General features: G+C 43.7%; 1 protein-coding gene across 1 annotated transcript in view; it reads left to right on the forward strand.

The window, feature by feature from the left end:
* Positions 1–20,280, forward strand: part of LOC130290385 (sodium- and chloride-dependent neutral and basic amino acid transporter B(0+)-like) — a 40,815-nt gene that overhangs the window by 9,447 nt on the left and 11,088 nt on the right. Inside the window, exons 4-10 of the mRNA XM_056537960.1 lie at positions 840–1,001; positions 3,175–3,310; positions 4,358–4,490; positions 11,794–11,934; positions 14,125–14,353; positions 15,635–15,760; positions 18,255–18,373. Of these exons, the coding sequence (XP_056393935.1) occupies positions 840–1,001; positions 3,175–3,310; positions 4,358–4,490; positions 11,794–11,934; positions 14,125–14,353; positions 15,635–15,760; positions 18,255–18,373 (1,046 nt within the window). The remainder of the gene's footprint in view (positions 1–839; positions 1,002–3,174; positions 3,311–4,357; positions 4,491–11,793; positions 11,935–14,124; positions 14,354–15,634; positions 15,761–18,254; positions 18,374–20,280) is intronic.

Consider the following 20,280-nt stretch of genomic DNA (forward strand, 5'->3'; position numbering starts at 1 on the left):
GACGCTGTGTGCGGGCTTCCGTGTTCGAGGCCGCCTCCTCGTGACGTCACGCCCGCCCCCTCGTCGAGGGGGCGGGCGTGACATCACGAGGGGGCGGCCTCGAACACGGAAGCCCGCACACAGCGTCCGGAGTAATAATCTTCCGTACGCTGCGAGCGGAGCTCCGGAAGACAGGGCAGTGGAGAACCCCTTTAACCCTATCCCTATACTCTTGTTGAAACAAAAGGAGACAACTTGGTAGGACCAACCAAAGAAGAGACAATGATATTGGGATTATGGGAAATTTAATTGGGTATATCAAGTTTAAGTCAACTATTTAGTTTTTTTTTCTTCTATGTTCAATTAAAGGTGAAACCGCCCCTAGACATCTTATCCCCTGTCCAAAGGATCTGATTGCCGCCGCTGGGGACTCCCGCGATCGCAGCTGCGGCACCTCAGTCATCCGATGCATGGAGCGAACTTCGATCCATGCCGGATGACAGAGGCTCGGGACGTCATGGCCACGCGCCCTCGATGCCGTCACGTCCCTTTCCTTAGACTTGCATTGAGGGGCGTGGTCATGATGTCACAAGGGGGCGTGGCCATGATGTCCCGAGCCTATGGCACTGCACCTGATGCTATAAACGAATGTCGGGTACAGCAAGGAGATTGCGCAGGGGGCCCCAGGAGTGGTACCCCCCCCCCCCCCCCGCGCGATCAAAAAAGGTATCTCCTAACCTTTGGATAGGGGATAAGATGTCTAGAGTACCCCTTTAAGTATTGAGTTAATAGTTTTTTTCTTTTTTTTCTCTTTTTATTTAATTTATTACAAGCGTTTGTGTTTTTTTTCTGTTCCACAGGAGTGGGAGTTACCATGGTCCTGATTTCAACGTTGGTCACTATATATTACAATGTCATCATCGCCTACAGTCTCTATTATTTATTCGCTTCCTTTACAAGTGTGTTACCATGGTCTGACTGTTTCGAGTGGTCTGACAGCAAATGCAGCAAAACACCCAAAGGTAAAAAAAAAGTAATAATAATCTATTAAGAACTTGATTGTGAATTAACCCCTTAAGGACGCAGCCCTTTTTCACCTTAAGGATGCAGCCCTTTTTCACCTTAAGGACTGAGCCCTTTTTCGCAATTATGACCACCGTCACTTTACAAATTAATAACGCGAAAACACTTTTACCGAATATTCTGATTCTGAGCTTGTTTTTTCGTGACATATTCTACTTTATTTTGGTGGTAAATTTTCAGCGTTACTTGCATCCTTTTTTGGGGAAAAAATCCCAAAATTTCATGAAAATTTGGAAAATGTTGCATTTTTCTAACTTTGAAGCTCTCTAATTGTAAGGAAAATGGATATTCCAAATAAATTTTATTTTTCTTCACAAATACAATATGTCCACTTTATGTTGGCATCATAAAATGGACATACTTTTGCTTTTTGAAAAAATTAGAGGGCTTCAAAGTAGAGCAGCAATTTTCAAAAATGTCATGAAAATTGCTAAATCTGAAGGGACAGATGTCACAGAACTACAACTCCCAGCATGCCTGGGCAGTCGAGGCATGCTGAGAGTTGTAGTTTGGCAACATCTGGAGGGCTACTGTTTGGGCACCACTGTAACAGTGGTCTCCAAACTGTGACCCTCCAGATGTTGCAAAACTACAACTCCCAGCATGCCCAGACAGCCTTTGGCTGTCTGGGCATGCTGGGAGTTGCAGCTTGGCCCCCCTAGTGGTTGCCAGAGTAAAGATCGATTTACTTTCACTTTCAATTCACCCCCCCCACTGTCGATTCCCTACCTGATCAGGATCCAGCAGGCTCCAGTGAAGATCCCAGGTCCCCAGGCATCTTCTCCTGCAGGTACGGCCTCCATCTTCTTCCCAGATCCCCTTGACATCCAGGGGCGGGCAGAACGGGGGGTTGCCATGGCAACCCCCTGTCCTGCGCTGCCATTGGTCAGAACTCCGTTCTGAGTGATGGCAGGGGATAGGAGTAGATTGCAGCTTTGCGATCTCACTCCTATCCTTTAGGCTGATCGGGGCTGTTGCTGACAACTCCGATCAGCCCTATTTTCCGGGTGATCGGGTCACCAGAGACCCGATCAGCCCGGAATTGGAGAAAATCGCATGTCTGAATTGACATGCGATTTTCTCCGATCGCCGACATGGGTCGGCAGGCAGGCATCCGGCTCCGGTCCTCAACCGGCTAGCGGTGGGGACCGGAATTCCCACGGGCGTATGGATACGCCCTGTGTCCTTAAGGACTCGGAATGCAGGGCGTATCCATACGCCCTGTATCCTGAAGAGGTTAAGTAACACAAGAAGCCAAATCCCCCCCCCCCCACCCCATAAAAAAAAAACTGAATTCTAATTAGAAAAATAAATGGTCCGGACTTAAGTTCAGTAATGATTCTCTTAACACATAATGAGCTTATATTAAATAAGTTACTTATAAAGTCACTAATAGGAAATAATAACATTCCAGAAGAGGGTAATACACTAAAATAGAAAACAGCATTTTTTTTTAAATAAAATTTAAATAAAAATTTTTTTTTTTTTTTTTTGCCCAGAAGTAATACTGCCAAGGGTGTAAAGAATAACAATGAGGCCCCATTGCATAAATTGGAATAAGGCCCTCTCTGCTTTTACCGAAATCTATAGCACTGTGTTGTAGCAATGGAAATGTTATGCTTGATATGGCTCTATCTCAGTGTTTTCCAACCAGTGTGCCTCCAGCTGTTTCAAAACTGCCTGCAGTTTCACACTGCGGAATCTCCACTCACAGAATTCCGCGAGCTGAGATTCCGTCTGGCGGCCGCCACCGTAAATACTTCGGCAATAGGACCGCGCAGCACAGCATGTTCATTCTCTGTGCGGAACAATTTCAGCGGCAGAATTATCCACTGCTGAAATTCCTCAGTGTCAATCAATGGGTCTGGCGAAAGACCCATTCATACTGATGTAATGTTCACTGTGCGGAATGAGTGTGTGAGAATAGCCCTGTATCTGTCCATGCCTGGAATAACAGCTCAGTTCTACTTGGGAAGAGCTGCAATACCACACACAACCTATGGGTAGGTGTGGCACTATTTTTAATTATTTTTATTTTTTTAACATAGAAAGCATGATGTGTTTCTGATGCTGCAGAACCCAGTTGGTCACCTAAATACTTTTTATTCATAGGATTCTGCAACGTGACTCTACAGCCGAATATCTTTGAAACAATGAATCTCACATGGGTCAAGGAGAACAATTATACATGTGTGGAAAACTCTACTGAATATTTGGACACCGAACTTCCCAGCAAACAATATTGGGAGTACGTATACAAGGGAAACTACTCATTTCTACTCATAAACTCATGAGTCTTTTCAATATGAGTCCATAGACCTCCAGCGCTGCAGCCAAAGGCCATTTTACATGGAATGAGCTTTCATAGGAATGCTCATTCCTGATTCCTATGGATAGGGGATAACATGTTTTTGCCTGGAATACCCCTTTAATCCTGACACAAAGGGGTTATACAAGATATAAAAAACTATCAGCTTTTTTTCTCCCAATAAAAGCTCCACTGTTGTCCATTGGATGTAGTATTGCAGCTTAGCCTCCTGATCTTGAATTAAAAGGGTACCTCTCATCAAAAAAACTTTTGATATATTATAGATTAATGTATGCAGAATAACTTTACAATTGCATGTTATTAAAAAATATGCTTCTTTCTATTTAATTTTCCACTTTGAAGAAATGACCACTAGGGGTCTCCCTACCAGTCCTGTCAGCAAGCATTTCAGACTCATGCTGGAGTCCTAAACACTACGAGCTGCCAGTCTGCTTTGTTCACAAAGGAGAACACTCAGAGCTGCCAGCCTGCTTTGTTCACAGCCTGTTTGGCTGTGAACAAAGCAGGCTGGCAGCTCTGAGTGTTTAGGACTCCAGCATGAGTCAGAAATGCTTGCTGACAGGACTGATCGGGAAAAATACAATAGAAAGAAGCATATTTTTCATTAACATGCTATTGGAAAGTTATTCAACATTCATTAATCTAAAATATATCAAAAGTTTATTTGATGAGAGGTACCCTTTAAACTAAGATTCAATGCCAGACTAAGCCTATGAACCAAAGGGGCACTTTTTCAGACAACCTCTTTAATATAATATTATAGACCTAAAACTGTCAAAAAATAGTTTAGTAGCAATAGGGTTAAGGTCCCTTATTGACTAACTGCAGCACAGATCAATATCCCAGCAGACTCCGGTCTTGTCGCTCACAACCAATTTCCTATAGACATGGAGCGGATCCCTGACATGATTGTATTCCTCATGATTTACTATGGTAGACTAATAATGTATCTTATGACCTTCACAGAAAAGTGGCACTTCGTCAATCAGGTGGGCTCCATGAGACGGGGGATGTTGTTTGGTACCTGGCTCTCTGCCTCCTCTTATCTTGGATTATAATTGGTGCCGCTTTGTTTAAAGGCATAAAGTCTTCCGGAAAGGTAATAATCTATACAATGTTCTTTCTGCGATTTGATTAAATATTTAAATTGGGAACATGTCACGTTGTTTACTATGTAATGCAATATAAATATGGCTGTCCATTGTCCTAGCCCTATTCTAAGCTCAAATTGGAAAGGATAGATAAACAGATTGATATGTGCATCTCATCAATATATACCCTATGGTCTTTAGATGACAGGGACTCTTTTTTTTTCTTTGTTCTTCAAAAGGGAATTCTTGTTGAATCCTTAAAGGGGTATTCCAGGAAAAAAATATTTTTATATATCAACTAGCTTCATGAAGTTAAACAGATTTGTAAATTACTTCTATTAAAAAATCTTAATTCTTCCAATAATTATCAGCTGCTGAAGTTGAGTTGTTCTTTTCTGTCTGGTACCAGTGCTCTCTGCTGACATCTCTGCTTGTCTCTGGAACTGCACAGAGTAGAAAAGGTTTGCTATGGGGATTTGCTTCTACTCTGGACAGTTCCCGAGACATGTGTCATCAGAGAGCACTTAGACAGAAAAGAACAACTCAACTTCAGCAGCTCATAACTACTGGAAGGATTAAGATTGTTTTAATAGAATTAATTTACAAATCTGTTTAACTTTCAGGAGCCAGATGATATTTAAACATTTTTTTTTCCCTGGATAACCCCTTTAAACATCATACTTGCATGCAATTGTGATTGATAAGGCTAGGTTCACACGGCCATTGTCAACCATCTCGCTATTCTCCCATTATTGCTGGTAAACGGACGATACTAAGTAAATGGATGCAAACTGATGCAAAGGGATGCCATTTAGTGGCACGCTATTGCATCAGTTTTTCATCTGTTTAACTGTGAAAAAGGCAGCTCCTGCTGCCAGGGATACTACTACTCCCATCACGGAACAGACTCTTTTAATGATGGGAGCAGTAGTTCTCCGGGCTGCGGGAGTCTGCGGCAGTTGGGGAGACAACAGTAGTGCTTGTACTACTACTACCCCCATCATGAAACAGAGTCTGTTCCTGTTGGTAGTAGTACATGGGCTGAGGGATTGATTGCACCGGGTCTCACTTCTGAGACTCGCTGCGATAATAAGTTATCAACCAGAGGAGCGGTCGGCATTCTCCACTCCCCAGCGATGTATATTTCCAAGTCAGGAGCTTCATATTCAAATCCCCCGCCAGAGCCCTGAATGGTCGGCACCGAGTGGCCATTCACAGCTCTCGGCGGGGTTTTTTAACATTGTATGGTGAGGAATCCCACTCCATTTCCCGCTGCTCATCCCCGTACCCAAACAAAAAGGGTGCGTGTGCCGCTGACACAATAAACTAGAGTTACTTATAACAAATAAGAGTTTGGGTATGTACAAATTTGACAACAGACGTAATTTGTTCAATCCATTCTTATAAGGATATTTGACTTGAAGTCAATAAAAGAATTTCATATGGAACCTTACCGAAGTTCTTATACTAGGTGGATAAACTGTGTGATATAGCCCTAAGGATAGTTGCACATACAACATTACCGAGAAAGTAAAATTGTGCCTCTCCCTCTATGTGTCATAGTGTAAATCCTCCAGGCATTATTTTAATTGCCTGTTAGAGAAGGCAGTACCTTATAGAAGTCTACGGCGTCCATACATCCAGAGACAATAACCTGTAATATAAGTAAATGGGGGTATCCTGAGTACTTCTCAGACACTTCCTTTTCCAGTCAATAGGCTGTTCATGGATGTTCATGATATAGTCAACATCATTTAGGAGACATTACAGCAGCCGTCCTAAATTTTATGAGAACGTGAGTCAAAGGTTGAGAAGAAGAACTTTTGAGAAGATAAATTGTCATATAAATCAGTCTCCATTGTGTTACTAGATGGGTGGGGAGGAAATTTAAAGAAATTGTCCTTTCATTATATTTTGCAGTAGATCTCACTATGTGCAGTCTTGTTGTAATTGCCCTGATGGCAAATGCCCAATAAATATCTATAACATAAAATTGCTCAAAAAATAATTTGAGTCACATGACAGTACCCACAGAGATGTTACTGCTATAATAGTATCCCAGCCACAGTGCCACCATAATGCAAAATGCTTATCACCTTCAGGCTAGGACTCCACTGAGATTTTTGCCCTGCGATTTTTGTGGCATAAAAACGCCAGAAAAAATGCCAGAAAAACTGCCACAGTTTTTCCCTGCGTTTTGGCGTTTTTTTCTGGCGTTTTTTCAGAGCCCAGAGCTGTGATTGGCCGGATGGTTGCAGCCAATCACAGCCCTGAGGAAAATATGAATGAGTGAGTGGCCGGCCCGGAGTATAGTGCAGAGCAGGGATGCGAGCGATGTATACAGCTGCTCCATCTCTGCTATAGACAGGACGATCGCAGCGGGTGTCAGTAGTGACATCCGCTGTGATCTGTTCTTACCTGCAGGTACTCCTACTCCCAACATGGAGCACACTCTGCTCCATGCTGGGAGCTGTAGTACATGCATTAATAGACATATCGCAGCGAGTGTAATTTCTGACACCCACTGCGATCTGTATATTAATGCAGGTACTACAGCTCCCAGCATGGAGCAGAGTGTACTCCATGTTGGGAGTAGTAGTACTTGTAGTTAAGGAAAGATCACAGCGGGTATCACTCCTGACACCCGCTGTGATCCTCACGTATAATGTATAGATGCAGCCGGCCGCTCTTCTCTGGTCCCCTGCACTGACGTATATATACACATGTTCCTAGAGCTGTGATAGGCTGGAACCATCTGGCCAATCACAGCTCTCTGTGGGAAATATGAATATGTGTATATATACGTCAGTGCAGGGGACCATAGAAGAGCTGCCGCAGCATCTATACATTATACAGGAGGATCGCAATGGGCGATCTGTCAATTAGTACAGGTACTACTACTCCCATCATGAAACAGTGTGTTCCATGCTGGGGGAAGTAGTACTACCTAAAAAACAAATAAAGTGAAAAACACAAACACACATATACACACACAAAATTTTTATTATTGTCGGCTACATTTTTAGTGCTTTACCCGCTCACATAAATTGATCCCTGTTTAAAAATGTATAAACATTTCTTAATAAAAAAAGATAAATCTCGTTAGATACAATTTTTTCCATCACTACTGTATCTTTTTTTTTTTTTTAATTTTATGGTACCCTAAGAAATTTTAATAAAAAAGGTATCTCCATCACTTTTTTTGATCGCTAAAATCCAAAAAAGAAGAAAAACCGCCTGCAAAAACGCAAAATTTAAAACCAACATGGTGTTTTTCTTGGTGTTTTTGCTCTCCCATAGACTTCTATGGGATGAAAACGCCACAATTTCAGGGCAAAAAACGCCAAACTAGGTTTTGTCGGGCAATTTGAAAATCCAGCCTCTGAGCCCAAAATTGCTGAAAAACACCAAAAAGATTTTAAAAACGCCAAACTGAAAAATGCCAAGTGAATCTGGAATTTTGCAGTTTACTATTGATTTGCAGCTAAAATCTGGACGCGGCGTTTTTTCACTGAAAAAATGCCGTGCGGGAAAATTGGCGTTTTTTACAGCTTTTTTGAAAAAAAAAAAAACCTCTGTGGAAACCAGCCTCACGGTTCTATACTGTATTCTACTCCACTACATGTGATACTTGAATGAAGTACTTGATTTTTCTTGTACTCATACAGTATTATGTACTATGTATCGTCAGACATCAGAACAGGAAAAGGCAACAAAAGTGTTGTACTTTATGGCAATGCTAGGATAAGGATGAGTGCCTGATTTCTGGGATCCCCACCAATCACAAGATAGGGAATAGCATGTTCGTCCCCGTTCCCCCCCCCCCCCCCTCGTGGAAAGGAACAGTGGTCAGACAAGTGCACTGTCGATCCATTCAACTATATGGGCCAGATGAAAAGTTATACGTTTTATTTGACGTGGTCCATAGAGTTGAAAGGAGCGGCAGCATTCATGTACAACTTTCACTCTGTTTAAACTGCTAGGACACAGGACCCAGTTCTCATGATCAGTTAATTGACTAGTGGATCAGGACCCCCATGGATCAGGCTATGGATAGGGGATGAGTTGTTTTTTTGTGGGCAAACCCTTCTAAATAATTACAAAGTTGAAGAAGATGTGAAATAACTCACGGCACTCGATGGTCATGCTTCATTCATTTATTCCCACAAGAAGTCACTTCACATGTTGAGAGGGGAGTAGAAAAGAAACGGGATGACGAGCGTTCATTTCGCAGCTACATGCCACTTCTGCCGGTCCCCGTAGGGGACCGGCAGAAGCGGCGTGTAGCCGCGAAATGAACGGGGACCGGCAGAAGCGGCGTGTAAAAAAATCTTAATCCTTTCAATAATTATGAGCTGCTGAAGTTGAGTTGTTCTTTTCTGTCTAAGTGCTCTCTGATGAGACGTGTCTCGGGAACTGCACAGAGTAGAAGAGGTTTGCTATGGGGATTTGCTTCTAAACTGGGCGGTTCCCGAGACAGGTGTCATTAGAGAGCACTTAGACAGAAAAGAACAACTCAACTTCAGAAGCTCATAAGTACTGAAAGGATTAAGATTTTTTAATAGAAGTAATTTACAAATCTGTTTAACTTTCTGAAGCCAGTTGATATATATATATATATATATATATATATATAAAAAAGTTTTTTCCTGGATAACCTTTTTAAGACTGTTGTATCACTGCATTACGGGCTGAAGTCAAACAAGGTGTGTGTACAGGTGGTAGTTGTAGCAGTGCCGACTGCATTTTCTTCAAACAATCCTTCTTAATAAATGTTTCTACCCCCTCATCCCTGGCCACAGGAGTCAGCACCTACCAGCCAGTAAAAAAGTGAACCTTGGTCATAGCATACAGGAGATATACTGGGAGCATGTATCTGCATAGTCATTGCTTCTGGGCCTCTTATATGTGACACAGGGCCTGGAATAGGCAGAATTAACCCCAAATGAACAGGTCTAATGACCTAGTGATGCCTGTGAAACTGACGGAGCATCAGCTCTAAGCAATGTGGCCACTAGTAATGCATAGTCATTCTGAGGATCAGTCATCAAATCTAATGGGGAAAAAAACTTATTTTCCAATGATCACATAATATTCCACTTCACTGTTACTATGTGTTAAAGGGATATTCCAGGAAAAAATAAAATAAATAAATAAAAAAAAAAAAAAAAAAAAATATATATATATATATATCAACTGGCTCCAGAAAGCTAAACAAATTTGTAAATTACTTCTATTAAAAAAATCTTCATCCTTCCAATAACTATCAGCTTCTGAAGTTGAGTTGTTCTTTTCTGTCTGGCAACATTGCTTTCTGCTGACATCTTTGCTTGTCTCGGGAACTGCACATAGTAAAAGAGGTCTGCTATGGGGATTTGCTTCTATTCTGGACAGTTCCTGAGACACGTGTCATCAGAGAGCACTTAGACAGAAAAGAACAACTCAACTTCAGAAGCTCATAAGTACTGAAAGAATTAAGATTTTTTTAATAGAAGGAATTTATAAATCTGTTTAACTTTCTGGAGTCTGTTGATATATAAAAAAAGTTTTTTCCTGGAATACCCCTTTAATTATAGACTCTGAAATGCCACAGCCTGTTAATATTAACATGATAGATCCCATATGTAAAAGATGAACTGATTATCCATGTGGCCTGTGAAAGCCATTATGAATGTCAATTGGCTCCTTTATATAGTCAATTATACATAGCATAAAACTATATTATACTCCATTATATTATATTGTATACCATTAACATACCAAAAACTGAATCCACTACATGTAGACCTCTAGGACAAGCCCGTGACTAAAATATAAGTCCTTAAAAGTATACAGCACATTAAACTTATTGTGCTGCCATAAAGACTACAATACCAAAAGTTACAGGAATGAGCCATATACTGTCTATAATACACATCCCACTGTAAACCAATAAAGTCATTGGTCTGTTAATGATACAGACGGCTACAGATGCATTTGGCGGTAAACCATTAAGGGAGATGGCGTCATAAAGCATCCCAGTTGTCTCCAGCATTAAATTATATGACCTCATAAAGAATCCATTTCTACCAAATATTAACACATTTCTGCTATGAGGTTAATGCTTTGCTCTGTAAAGTCACAGGGTTCGCTTTGGGTTAGGATTGTGATGTTAGACTATATGGCTGCTTAGAGGCCCTTAAAAATATCAACAAAGTCAGAGTGAAGAAGATTGCTCGGCATTGTTTTATTACATAAAATAATACATTAAAGGGGTATTCCACCCTCAGACATCTTATCCCCTATCCGCCGCTTGGGACCCCCGCGGTCTTTCTGCTGCAACTGGCATTTGTTTAGAGTGTCGGGTGCAGGGCCGGAGGCTCGTGACGTCATGGCCACTCCAAGATTGACCCCTCCCATAGACTTGCATTGAGGGGGGTGTGGTCGTGACATCATGAGCCTCTGCCCCACATTGCCAGTCATCCGACACAGAGCAAAGTTCACTCTGTGCACCAGATGTCTGGGGTGCTGCACCCGAGATTGCGGGGGTCCCCAGAGGCGGGACCCCTGCGATCAGGCATCTCATCCGCCTACCTTTGGTTAGGGGAGAAGATGTCTAGGGGCGGTGTACCCCTTTAAATAGATAGATAGATTGAGGCCAGTGGGATAAAGAGATGTCAATGGAGACCACCTCAATGACTTCAGAAAGCAGAAGAGGGATGACAGGTTCCCTATAAGCATATGGCTCAGGGCTCAAGTCCTGCAAGAACTCATGGGAACAGAGTTCCTGCACTTTTTCCACAGCAGGAACTCAGTTCCCATTAGCAGGAATCCTGCAGGACCAGCCCTTAAACTAGGGTACTCTGTCCCTAGACATCGTATCCCCTATCCAGAGGCTCGTGACATCACGGCCATGCCCCCTCAATGCAAGTCTATGGGAGGGGGCGTGACGTCCATCATACCCCCTCCCATAGACTTGCATTGAGGGGCTGTGGCCCTGATGTCACGAGCCTCCGGTGCTGCACCCAACGCTCTAAATGAATGCCGGGTGCAGCAGGGAAATTGTGGGGGTCCCCAGCGGCGGGAACCCTGCAATCAGACATCTTATCCCCTGTCCTTTGAATGTCTAGGGGCGGAGTACCCCTTTAAGTGGAAATCTTGGGTGAGTTCCCACACTTTTTTCCCCAGTACTTGACCTCTGCTATGGCTTTCTGAAACTAATTTCCAGAAGGAACCAGCCGAATTTTTCTTATGGCTTTGGGTGTGGATGAAGAAGTGAAGCGTTCCTTTAATTAACATATTATCTTCATCTCTTTGTGCTTGTCCTGACAGGTGGTATACTTCACGGCCATATTCCCATACGTGGTTCTGCTGATTCTCCTGATAAGAGGAGTCACCCTGGAAGGGGCCTATGAAGGGATCAATTATTATATTGGAACACAGTCAGACATTTCAAAACTTTCCAATGCAGAAGTAAGTGTCTTTGGGGGGTCTTTGTCACATTTTTTGTTACTGAGCCCATTCCCCCCGATATAACTATAAGTATGATAAGGGATTGACATATAAGTAATTCCCTATGATATGATCAAAAGATTGCTAAAGGTCTGCTACTGAATTTCTTTCGAATCTGTATATTAAATGGAACTATTTGATTTAGAAACTTAACACTATTAGGGTACAGTGACCCCCTGACCTACGATGGCCCCGACATACGATCATTTCAGCATACAATCACTCTCAGAGACCATCGCATGTTGAAGTCAGCATCAACATACAATGCTTTTGTATGTCGGGGCCATCGTATAAACGGCTATCCGGCAGCGCAGACTGCTTCAGCTGCCACCGGATAGCCGTTTACGGTGCCCCGTGTGGTCCGCTGACGATCACTTACCTGTCCTCGGGGCTCCGGCGCGTCCTCTTCAGGATCCCCTGCATCGTCGGCGCTCTCCATCGTCGTCATCACGTCGCTGCACACGCCGTCCCGTCATCCAATAGGAGCGGCGTGCGTAGCAACATGATGGCGGCGACGGAGAGCGAGGATGCCGGGGAAGCAGAGGCCTTGCTGGAGCATCGGGGACACCTGGGGGACGCGGCGACAGCGATGGAAGGCGACATCCAGGGCAGCGGTGACGAGCAGTGAGCGGCGGGGACAGGTGAGTACAACTTCCTCTAACAGTGGTCTACAACCTGCGGACCTCCAGATGTTGCAAAACTACAACACCCAGCATGCCCGGACAGCCGTTGGCTGTCCGGGCATGCTGGGTGTTGTAGTTTTGCAACATCTGGAGGTCCGCAGGTTGTAGACCACTGTCCTATACTTTACATTGCACGGATCCCTCAACATGCGATGGTTTCAACAAACGATGGTCCATTTGGAACAGATTACCATCGTATGTTCAGGTATTATGTGTTACTACAAGGTAGGACTTTAGTCTGGGACCAATGAACTGCACCTAAGACTTTGGTCACACGGCAGAATGTCCGTGCAGAATATTTCGGTAGAATTCCACTGGAGACATTGACTGCAATGGGATTCTGCAGCACTTCCCGATTCCATTGTCTGAAGAGAAAAACAGACTTGTCTATTCTTTCTGCGGATTCCGCTTGGAAATGCATTGCCGTCCATGAGATGGCACATTTCGGAGTGGTCCTAGCCCCTGCCAGATTATCCAAATGTGCGGAATGTCCACTCGTGTTTCAGTGAACCCAACAAAGAGAAACGTTTTATCTTCCTGGATGACCTAGCGCATACGTGCATTACTTGGATGACTGATTAACGGGCAACATGTAATGCTTAATTGTATCCTGTGGGGGTGCTGCAGGGACATTGAACACTGACTTTTAGTATCCTGTAAATTATTGCTAATGTCTGGGAAATCCTGTGATCAGTTTATATTCAGGGGATTGTAAAGGGTGGATACATCCTTTATCTACTTTATCTAGGGGAAGAACTGTTTTTAAAAATGTCCTTGCAACAAAATATAATCTTAATTTAGCTGTGATTGTATTTTTCCCATTTCGGCAGTTCAGCTATATATTAACACAAATAGAGACACATAGACGCACATCCACCATTTGTATTTTGATCTACTTGCTTCTCGGCATAATTTAGAAAACTAACAGGTTGGTAGTATACATTTTGATCAAAAATTCAAAAAATTCAAAAATTACATTCTCCCAGCCCTCTGGTAGGGAACACATGTTAGGTTTCATACTGGTGTGGTGTTCTGTGGCGGCCATTGTTTCTGTGATGCTTTGTCTGTCGGGTGGTGTGGCCCAAAGCCTGGGGTTGGTTGGGCAGTGGTGGGGCTGTATGGCCACTGGGTCGTTCCCCCTGTGGGCTTGGTGTCTCGGAGGCAGTGGTCGCCACCCGGCACCAGTGTTAGGTTAGGGACCCATTCTGACTAGGTGGCCTTGACATGGCGAGTGGGTTTGTACTTTTTGATCAAAATGTATACTAACAACCTGTTAGTTTTTTTAATTATGCTGAGAAGTAATAGATCAAAATACAAATGGTGGATGTGCGTCTGTCTTTCTCTATTTGTGTTATACTATATATTAAACTGACAGTGTATTGTATATTATACTATACGTATATACTTGTATAACTACTTGATGTTTCCCTGGAGATCATGCTTGCCGCTTGCTTCTGTTTCATTCTAGGTTTGGAAAGATGCTGCCACGCAGATTTTCTTCTCCCTGTCCACAGCATGGGGTGGACTAGTTGCACTTTCTTCTTACAACAAGTTTCACAATAACTGCTATGGGGACGCCATCATGGTGTGCATCACCAACTGCCTCACCAGTGTGTTTGCTGGCTTTGCCATCTTCTCTATATTAGGACATATGGCGTTTAAAGCTGAGAAAGAAGTAAAGGATGTAGTAGACTCAGGTGAGCTAAATTTTATTATAACGTTATATTGCCAATAAAGACCGTCCATGAATTACGTAGATGGCCCTTTATTAGAAGCAGAATGTAATACAGTGACCCCTCGACCTACGATGGCCCCGACATACGATAATTTCAACATGCGATGGCCTCTCAGAGGCAGCATCAACATACGATGCTTTTGTATGTCGGGGCCATCGCATAAACGGCTATCCGGCAGCGCAGACTGCTTCAGCTACCACTGGATAGCCGTTTACGGTGCCCCGTGAGCTCCGGTGATGTTTCTTACCGGTCCTCGGGGCTCCGGCGCGTCCTCTTCGGGATCCCCTGCATCGTCGGCGCTCTCCATCGTCGTCATCACCTCGCTGCGCACGCCGTCCCGTCATCCAATAGGAGCGGCGTGCGTAGCGACATGATGGCGGCAACGGAGTGCGCGGATGCCGGGGAAGCAGAGGCCTTGCCGGAGCGTTGGGGACACCTCGGGGACGTGGCGACAGCGATGGAAGGCGACATCCAGGGCAGCGGTGACGAGCGGTGACGGTCCGGAGCGGCGGGGACAGGTGAGTACAACTTCCTCAAACAATGTTCTTCAACCTGCGGACCTCCAGATGTTGCAAAACTACAACACCCAGCATGCCCGGACAGCCAACGGCTGTCCGGGCATGCTGGGTGTTGTAGTTTTGCAACATCTGGAGGTCCGCAGGTTGCAGACCACTGTCCTATACTTTCCATTGCACGGATCCCTCAACATGCGATGGTTTCAACAAACGATGGGGAAATGTAGTACAGTGGCCACTATAGGGGAAATGTAGTACAGTGGTCCCTCAACATACGATGGTCATTAGAGATGAGCGAGCTTACAGTAAATTCGATTCGTCACGAACTTCTCGGCTTGGCAGTTGATGTCTTTTCCTGCATAAATTAGTTCAGCTTTCAGGTGCTCCCGTGGGCTGGAAAAGGTGGATACAGTCCTAGGAGACTCTTTCCTAGGACTGTATCCACCTTTTCCAGCCAACGGAGCACCTGAAAGCTGAACTAATTTATGCAGAAAAAGACATCAACTGCCGAGCCGAGAAGTTCGTGACGAATCAAATTTACTGTAAGTTCGCTCATCTCTAATGACCATCGTATGTTGAGGGACCACTGTACTACATTTCCCCTATAGTGGCCTCTGTGAGAGTAATGAGCAGGTGTAACCTAGAATTCTGAATATCTATGTTTTGAGACTATAATTTACGGTAGCGCTGTCACTAGGATACTAACACGTGCCTCCCTTTGTTGTAGGATTTGCACTTGCATTCATTGCATACCCAGAAGCTCTGTCTCAGTTACCTGTAGCTCCACTATGGTCCATTCTGTTCTTCTTCATGCTGTTAACCTTAGGGCTCGATTCCCAGTTTGCCTCAGTGGGTAAGTAGAATTCTAGAAGCTTTTTCTAGGCTTGTATTAGGGATAGCACTAGAGGAAAGTGGATCATTCTTAGAGAACAAATCATTAAAGGAGTCCTCCGGGATTAGACAAACAGTGCTGTTCTCAGGTTGTGTGTGATACTGCAGCTCCGGTCCATTGAAGTGAATGGAGCCAAGTTGTAATACCACAAACAAACTTAGGACTGGTGTGGCACTGTTTTACTATTCCTGGATAACTTATTTAACATTGTATATGTAATACTGTAGGATTGATCCAATATTTGAAAAAAAAATAGTAGAGTTAGTTTTTATTTTATTTTATAATCAATAATGCTTGGAAGACTCATATCTTTGTCTCCCCTGCTTCTTTTTTTTCTAGAAGGGTTAAAGGGGTACTCCGCCCCTAGCATCTTATCCCCTATCCAAAGGATAGAGGATAAAATGCCAGATCGCCGAGGTCCCGCTGCTGGGGACCCTTGGGATCTCGGCTGCGGCACTGCACTATCATTACTGCACAGGCAATACAGGGGCCGGAGCATTGTTTAGTCACGGCTCCGCCCCCTCATGACATAACGGCCCGCCCCTCAATACAAGTCTATGGGACGGGGCGTGGCGGCCATCACGCCCCCTCCCATAGACTTGCATCAAGGGAGCGGGCCGTGACGTCACGGGGGAGGAGCCGTGACATCACGAGGGGAGGAGCCGTGACATCACGAGAGGGCGGAGCCATGACATAAGGATGCTCCGGCCCCTGTATCGCTGGTCATTACGCACAGAGCGAGTCTGCTATGTGCAGTAATGATAGCGCGGTGCCACAGCGGAGATCCTGGGGGTTCCCAGTGGCGGGACCCCCGTGATCTGACATCTTATCCCCTATCCTTTGGATAGGGGATAAGATGTCTAGGGGCGGAGTACGCCTTTAAGGATCTGTAGACCATTTTGTCTGAAATAAATCTTTAAAGTGTCACTGGTCACTTTAAAAGAAACTTTGAACATGTCAAAAGTTTTAATCTTGGTGTTCAGACCCTCACTGATCACTAGAACGAGGTGGGAGAAGCACTCTGCTCAGGACTTCTCTCCCCATTACACTGCTCAGTGTGCAGGCTCCATAGGCTGAACACTTTTCCTGCCTCTTTTTATCGAATGGTAAGGGTCTCAACACCCAGACCCCATCTAATCAAAACACTTTAAACATAATATAACCACCTAAAAGCAATGAACTGTATACAGGTGAATACATAATACATTTAAAAGTATTATACACTGAGAAAATCATTTAGCTCATGTCATAGAAATGCTTGCTAGTACATTTTGCACCCATAATGAACTTCTCTGGTCTTAAGAGTAATAGAAGAATAATGAAGTTTTATTTTCTGTCCCTCCTTAGTGACTCAAATACTACTTTTTAATGCTATGGGAAACCGTTCAGGGATGGTAATTAGGAATGTGACACAACGTGTATTTTCTATCACTCGTGAATCATGCACTGTAACAGGTGCAACCGCAATGCATCATATTCTATGCCAAGGAAGCGTGCCAAAGGGTGGGGCTATAATGGGATTGGGTAGTCTGACACCATTGTCTCAGGGAGAAAACCAAGGAGAACAATGAATGGAATTAAATTAATCGAAATGATCTATCATTATTACATAAAATAATCATTTATTAGAGACATACTCAAATTGATCATTATCGAATGACCCATTTTTTTGCATCAAGTATATTGGGGAAATTATGTGTCCGGGTTTGTTGCAAGTTGTAGTTTTACAACAGTTATAGGCAACCTGGATGGGGAACACTGACTTATACAGTACTAGGGGGGTCGGAAAGGCCTGTGAGAGTACCAGAGGATTCTCACCAATTTACCGATTGCTTCTGGACACCATTGCGGCCAGTGAGTGGCCAGGTGCTGCACTGAGCTCTTGTTTTAGAAATAGGCAGAAGATAGGAACACTGGAGGACCATTTATATGACTTTGACAAAAAATTGGAACTTAATGTAAAATTAAAGGGGTATTCCGGGCAAAAATATTTTATCCTCTATCCAAAGGATAGGGGATAAGATGTCTGATCGCGTGGGGGGCCCACTGCTGAGACCCCCCCGCGATCTCCCTGCAGCACCCACATTCTATCCGGGGACTGCGTCTCTAGTTTAAGAAACCTCTGGGACTGGGGACGTGACATCATGCCACGCCCCCTCCATTCATGTCTATGGGAGGGGGCGTGACGCCCCCTCCCATAGACATGAATGGAGGGGGCGTGGTGTGGCCTCACGTCCCCAGTCCCGGAAACCTGGAGGTTTCCGAAACTGGAGATTCAGCACCGGCAAAGAATGCGGGTCCTGCAGGGAGATCGCGGGGGGTCTCAGCAGCGGGCCCCCCGCGCGATCAGACATCTTATCCCCTATCCTGTGGATAGGGGATAAAATATTTTTGCCCGGAATACCCCTTTAATCATTTTAAATGGAAGCCAAGTAAAATGTATTTTCATTGACAGAAACTATAACCACCACCATACATGATGCGTACCCAAAAGTGATGAAGAAAATGAGGGGAGTTATGACCGTCGGAGCCTGTATTGTATTTTTCTTGCTAGGAATTGTGTGCGTGACTCAGGTACGGTGCTTATCTTGAATTATTCTGTCTGTCTTCTTCTTAAAAAGGGGTTGTCTATTTTGGTAAACACATTTAGCACGTCCTGAATACATTTACACTCTGGACTCTCATGTATTAACCAGATCCCAAAGTGGCCACCATAGAGGCAGACCATGCAGAGGATGTCCTGAGAGATGGGATCCATACTTACTTGGTCATCTTCACGCTACTGGGTGATGACCAACTGTGTAGGACTCGGCATTGTTACCAAGCAAGGGATGATGTAAAGGTTGTGGAGGGGAAACCCCCTTCTGTCCATAAATGGGGGTCCATTTTGATCTTTGCCATAGGTTCCTCTCTTTTCTATGTAAACCACTGGTGGCTACAAAGAGCATGTCCTGCTGTGGAGGACTCAGCATCTCAGAGCCAGCACATTGCTATTATGGGAATTGTGTAATACCTCATTTAACCTGAAGTGGCACTAGAGGGAAACTTGACTTTCTGATTACTTCCCCCTACACATTACAGATGATTGTAAACTATTTTAACCCCTTAAGGACCCGGGCTTTTTCCGTTTTTTTCATTTTCAATTTTTCCTCCTTAACTTTAAAAAATCATAACTCTTAAAAATTTTCACCTAAAATTCTATATGATGGCTTATTTTTTGCGTCACTAATTCTACTTTGTAGTGACATCAGTCATTTCACCCAAAAATCTACGGTGAAACGGTAAAAAAAATCAATGTGCGACAAAATTGAAAAAACACTATTTTGTAAGTTTTGGGGGCTTCCGTTTTTACGCAGTACATTTTTCAGCAAAAATGATACCCTATATTTATTCTGTAAGTCCATATGGTTAAAATGATACCCTAAATATATAGGTTTGATTTTGTATCACTTGAGAAAAAAAATCATGAATAAATGCAGGAAAATTTATACGTTTAAAATGGTCATCTTCTGACCCCTATAACTTTTTTATTTTTCTGTGTTCAGGGCACTATGATGACTCATTTTTTGCGCCGTCATCTGAAGTTTTCAGCGGTACCATTTTTGATCTGATCAGACTTTTTGATCACTTTTTATTCACTTTTTTGTGGTATAAAAAGTGATCAAAAATGCGCTATTTTGGACTTTTTTTGCGCGTACGCCATTGAACGAGCGGTTTAAAAAGCAGTATATTTTTATAATTCGGACATTTCCGCACGCGCCGATACCACATATGTTTATTTTTATTATTATTTACATAATTTTTTTTTTATTCTTGGAAATGCCGGGTGATTCAAACTTTTATTAGGGGAAGGGATAATTGAAAGGGTTAATGATTTTTTTACACTTTTCTTATGCAATATTATAGCTCCTATAGGGGGGGCTATAACATTGCATGTGCTGATCTTTTACACTGATTGATCCATCCCCATAGGAATGGATCAATCAGTGTTTTCGGTGATTGATTGCTCAAGCCTGGATCTCAGGCTTGAAGCATTCATTCGGCGATCGGACAGCACAGGAGAAGGTAAGAAGACCTCCTCCTGTGCTACAGCTGTTCGGGATGCCACGATTATACTGCGGCGATCCCGAACAGCTCCCTGAGCTAGCCGGGCACTTTTACTTTTGTTTTTAGCCGCGCGGCTCAGCTTTGAGCGCGCGGCTAAAGGGTTAATAGCACGCGGCACAGCGATCAGTGCCGCGCGCTATTAGAGGCGGGTCCTGGCTTCACTATGACGCCGGGCCCACCGCGATATGATGCGTGGTCACCGTGTGACCCCGCGTTATATCGCAGGACCAGGACCCAGGACGTACCCATACGTCCTGGGTCCTTAAGAGGTTAAAGGGGTACTCCGGTGAAAATTCGTCATATATTCGCGAAATTCGCATATTCGTTATATTCATTTTTTTCCGCATATGCGAAAATATATGCGCATATGTGAA

Source organism: Hyla sarda, chromosome 9 (assembly GCF_029499605.1).
Source record: "Hyla sarda isolate aHylSar1 chromosome 9, aHylSar1.hap1, whole genome shotgun sequence".
Classification (NCBI taxonomy): Eukaryota; Metazoa; Chordata; class Amphibia; order Anura; family Hylidae; genus Hyla; species Hyla sarda.